The sequence below is a fragment of the Juglans regia genome, chromosome 16 (genome assembly GCF_001411555.2).
Source record: "Juglans regia cultivar Chandler chromosome 16, Walnut 2.0, whole genome shotgun sequence".
In the NCBI taxonomy this organism is placed as follows: domain Eukaryota; kingdom Viridiplantae; phylum Streptophyta; class Magnoliopsida; order Fagales; family Juglandaceae; genus Juglans; species Juglans regia.
The window spans coordinates 22081331-22086166 of NC_049916.1; the positions used below are offsets into that span (position 1 = coordinate 22081331).

Here is a 4836-nt window from a genome sequence, read left to right on the forward strand (position 1 = left end):
AAGACGGAGAGGGGAGAAACGAGCGCGAAAATTGTTTCTGAAAGCCTGAAACCAGAAAGCATTTTGCGGTGAACCCATTCTGCGCGATAACCGTTCTTCATCGTGGTCCGATTGAGCTGAAGACAAAAGCACCAGAAAGAAGTTTGCGATGAAAAGAAAAGCCCCATAAACCATTTTGCGCTGAAGAAGAAAAGCAACAGAAATTATTTTGCAGAGAAACCATTTTTGTGGGTTCCGAGTTCTGAAACGATTTTGCTGCGAAAAGAAAAGCGGGTTCTTCGTTTCAAGTGAGTGCCGTCGTACCCATTCCATATTTGTTTTATTTTTTTTCTATTTTTCTTCATCGTGTTCCATCTTCCATGGCCAGATGAGCATTTATTGATTTTTTATTTTTTTATGTTTTATGCATCTAAGTTTTAGTTGTGGGTATGAGCATTCTTTTGTATATTTTTTATTTTTTTATGTTTTATGCATCGTGTTCCATCTTCCATGGCCAGATGAGCATTCTCTGTTTTAGTATTCTATTTCTATTTTTGTATATTTTTCGCCACTGAGTGTGATAGTATATTCCTCAAGAAACGACACCCTCAGGAATTTATTGAACACAGAACACATGAACACAGAGAGTTTTCATGTTCTATATAAACTCTAGCATGATTCACATGAACACAGAGATTTTTTATTGAACACACGAACACTGAGTTTTCATGTTCTATATAAACTCTAGCATGATTCACATGAACACAGAGAGTTGTCAGTTTGGGATCCACATTAACGCGTTTCCTTTATCTGATCATCATGCTTGCGTACGTTTTAAGAGTGAGAATCAATGAACACTAAGGACCATATAAAAAATCCTAAAAGCTGGATATATTTCTACACTCACCACAGTACTCATTTCACTACATTCTAAAAGAGTGAGATCAGTACTCATTTCACTACATGTAGACCATATCATTGCCATAGAAAGGCCACAAAAAAGGTTTCATTGCCATCAGCATCTCTTCTTGGAAAATTCTGACAGAATACTTGTAATGGAATAAAAAATCTCTTAAATGATCTAAACATTTAATGTTATATATATATATATATATATATATATATATTTCTTTGTATTTGACCATCAATTCGGTGGAGTAATTAGAGATGATTTGAATTGCTCGTAGTGTAGCGAGAAACTTGAAACATGTGTTTTAAGATACAAAAATGCTGGTTGCACCCGGGACGGGGGACATCATGATCTCTTGTAAACATGTGCCAAACCACTAACCCCCAACCAATTTAATGACTTATCCGTCATGCATGATCTATTGTAAATATGTTTTTTTTTTTTTAAGGAAATAAGACCAACATAATTCTTGACAAATCCCTATTGATGGTCCCTCCCAAAAAGTCATCTAGTGTTGCTGGCTTTGCTGCCATTATCCAAGTTGTTTAAAAAAGAACACCTAAAGATAGATATAGCACGTGCGTTTTTTTATTTATATATTGAAGCTTTTTAGTTATATACATGTATATATGTTTGTTTTATTTCAATATTTTTAAAGATAGATGACATCTCGTTTTTAATTCCTCATCCTCACGTAGTCCATGCAATTGGTCCCACTAAAAACCAACAACTAGTAAACATTTATTATTCATACCTTTCACTACATTCTAGTTAGTGGTCATTAGAATTCAGCTCTTCATCATTTTGGTTTCTTTCTTTAGTTTATTCATATTTCCAACCACAGCACAGCCTTTTGTGGGAATTATATATATATAAGCCGTTTGGATACATGCATGATAAGAAGTAAAATTGTGCAATGCTTTGTTGGTATGTGCAGTAATTAGCTTGCCATGCCTTCTGGCCAAAGCTGTGAGGATTTAATGCCAGGAGGGACCAGCTTGGTCTGTGACATCATGTTGAAAGAGATCCATGAAATGATCAAATAGTGAATCAACTCTAGAAATACTGAAACGTAGCTATCTACTTGACATCATGTTTATTTTCATTCAAATCTAGAATTTTGAGTTAAATCTAGAATTTTTTATTCCTTCTTTCTATGGCAACAACGGTTCAGGAAATTTCCAAGATGGTGGAGAGTTCAAACTCTAAAATCACATGCCTTTTTTTCTTTATTGCTTTATTGATCTTTTTTTTTCTTTTTTATTTTTGAGAAGAAAAAATAATTCGTGGAATTATGCAGTTTATCTCCTCTCGGCATGGGAAAAGGGGAAGAACACTCATCTTTGCAAACACCATCTCGTTCAAATTCTCCAACCGCGGTATGTTATATTTTATAAAAATTTGCTTTATTTCTGTGTTGAGTTGATATTTATTTGCAAAATACATACCTAACTTGTGTAATAACATGTTAGGATATACCATCAAGTAACCGGTACTTTGTAGATTACACTAGTGCTGGTTACTACGGACCACTTCCTGGCTGGCCAATGCCTTTTCCGCCATATCCAGATGGCGGCCAATATCCAACAAACATTCAAGTGGTGATACAATTGTGTTCTTGTATTTTTGTTTGTATAAGTTGGCCTATTTTTTAGTTTAATTTCATTGATTTTTTTTTCTTTTTGTAGAATGCTGATTACCCGACTCCTCCTCTCATGACTACAAGCTCCGCTATGAGTGGAGGAGATGATACAGAGGAAGCACCTCTATGTAGAGAAACTGATATTCCATGTACCTCTGGAATAGTTGAAGAAAGCAAAGAAGATAGACCAAATTTACAAGAAACTGAGGAAGGCATTGTTGGGACACCGCAGTTAGAGGATGAAGTTGGTGGTGATATGATTGAAGAGCCAAAGTCGGGAATGGAGTTTAATTCTTTTGAAGAATTAATGGATTATTATAAGCAATATGCTAAGAAATCAGGGTTTGGGGTAATGATAAGAAGGACTGATAAAGGGGATGATGGGACTGTCCGATATGCCACCCTTGGTTGTGCCCGTGGTGGGAAGGCCCGAAATAGGACATTGAATGTCGCTAGACCACGTCCAACAGGAAAGACAGAGTGTAAGGCAAAGGTTAATGCCTTAAAAGTTGATGGAAAGTTCCGGTTGACAACAGTGAATAATCTCCATAACCATGGCCTTAGCCCAAATAAATCTCGCTTCTTCCGATGTAATAGAGAAGTGAGTGACTCTGTAAAAAGAGTCCTAGATATAAATGATATGGCTGGGATCCGAATGAATAAGAGTTTCGGATCTCTCGTCGTTGGCGCTGGTGGATTCGAGAACCTTCCATTTTTAGAAAATGATTGTCGTAATTATATCGACAAGGCAAGACATCTAAGGCTTGGGAAAGGTGGTGCTGAAGCTCTTCGAGAGTATTTTTGTAGGATGCAGTACAAAAATCCTGGTTTCTTTGCACTGATTGATTTGGATGATGACGGGAGGTTAAGGAATGTCTTCTGGGCAGACCCCCGTAGTAGGGCAGCCTACCAATATTTCGGGGATGTGGTGACATTCGACACTACATACCTGACAAATAGGTATGGGATGCCCTTTGCACCATTTGTTGGTGTAAACCACCATGGGCAGTCAATTCTGTTGGGAGCAGGATTGATTTCCAGTGAGGATACAGAGACCTTTGTGTGGTTATTCCAGACGTGGTTGCAGTGTATGGATGGTATCGCTCCGAAAGCTATTATCACCGATCAAGACAGAGCGATGAAAAATGCAATTGCTATTGTCTTTCCTGAAAGCCGACATCGACTTTGTTTGTGGCATATTCTGAAAAAAGTTCCCGAGAAGTTGTCCTCTTATGCTTCCTACAAAAGTGGGATGAAGAATGCATTGATGAAATGTGTGTATGATACACAAACTGTTGATGAGTTTGAGAAATGTTGGGATCATTTTATCACCTCTTACAAGTTGCATGAGAATGCCTGGCTTTCAAGTTTATACACTGAGCGTAAGTATTGGGTGCCAGCATTCTTGAAGGACTGTTTCTGGGCTGGGATGAGTACAACGCAACGCAGCGAGAGCATGAATGCTTTTTTCGATGGCTATGTTCATGCAAAAACAAACTTGAAAGAATTTGTCGATCAGTTTGATAGTGCGTTGAAAAAAAAAGTTGAGAGTGAAAATAACGCGGACTTCCATTCATTTAGCGTTACCATTCCTTGCATATCTAGATCTCCTATCGAAAAGAGATTTCAAGAACTGTACACTAATGCTAAATTTAGGGAAGTTCAGATGCAACTTACTGGCATTATCGATTTGGATCCAGAGTTACTTAAGAGGGATGGTGCAGTAAAGACCTATCTGGTAGAGGATGAAGTTCGGGTTGAAAAGTTCACTAAGTCTGTTACGTTTTATGTGGACTTTAGTGAGGAAAATGCAGATGCTAAGTGTTCGTGTGGTTTATTTCAGATGAGGGGTATATTGTGCAGGCACATTCTCGCTGTATTTAAATGTAACGGGATAAAATCCCTGCCAGAGAAGTACATTTTAGACCGATGGAGGAATGATATCAAAAGGAGATACACGTTAATCGATACCAGCTATGACGCAGGGGATCAACGGCCAGATGCTTCCAGATATTCAAGTCTATTAAAAATCTGTTATCAAATGATTACTCATGCAGCGAGTTCAAAAAAACATACTGCGGATGCCACACATAAGTTGCACCCAATGATGGAATTATATACTGAGAATCAAGAACTCCCATCGATTTCCCTCACTGGTTCGAATGTTGGTTGTACTCAAAATGACACAGCCACAGTGGGTAGCTCAAAACAAGTACTCAGTCCATTAGTTGTCAGAGGGAAAGGCAGACCACCATCCTTGAGGAGAGCATCCAGAATGGAAAAAGATATGCGGAGAGTTAAAGGA

The 4836-nt window shown here is 37.9% G+C and overlaps 1 protein-coding gene across 1 annotated transcript; it reads left to right on the forward strand.

Annotated features, from left to right (window-relative positions):
* The first annotated feature begins 2205 nt into the window (after positions 1–2205).
* On the forward strand, positions 2206–4558 carry LOC109003556 (protein FAR1-RELATED SEQUENCE 5-like). The gene is made up of 5 exons (XM_035686232.1): positions 2206–2268; positions 2362–2490; positions 2578–3459; positions 3619–4407; positions 4517–4558. The coding sequence occupies exons 1-5, from the start codon at positions 2206–2208 to the stop codon at positions 4556–4558; spliced, it is 1905 nt and encodes a 634-aa protein (XP_035542125.1).
* Positions 4559–4836: the final 278 nt, after the last annotated feature.

What these genes read in the sequence shown, in the direction of transcription:
- LOC109003556 (XM_035686232.1), top strand. Translation starts at nt 2,206, where the DNA reads ATGGGAAAAGGGGAAGAACACTCATCTTTGCAAACACCATCTCGTTCA. An exon ending in GTTCAAATTCTCCAACCGCG is followed by an intron (nt 2,269 to 2,361) that starts GTATGTTATATT and finishes ATAACATGTTAG; the next exon opens with GATATACCATCAAGTAACCG. An exon ending in TGTGCAGGCACATTCTCGCT is followed by an intron (nt 4,408 to 4,516) that starts GTATTTAAATGT and finishes GCTATGACGCAG; the next exon opens with GGGATCAACGGCCAGATGCT.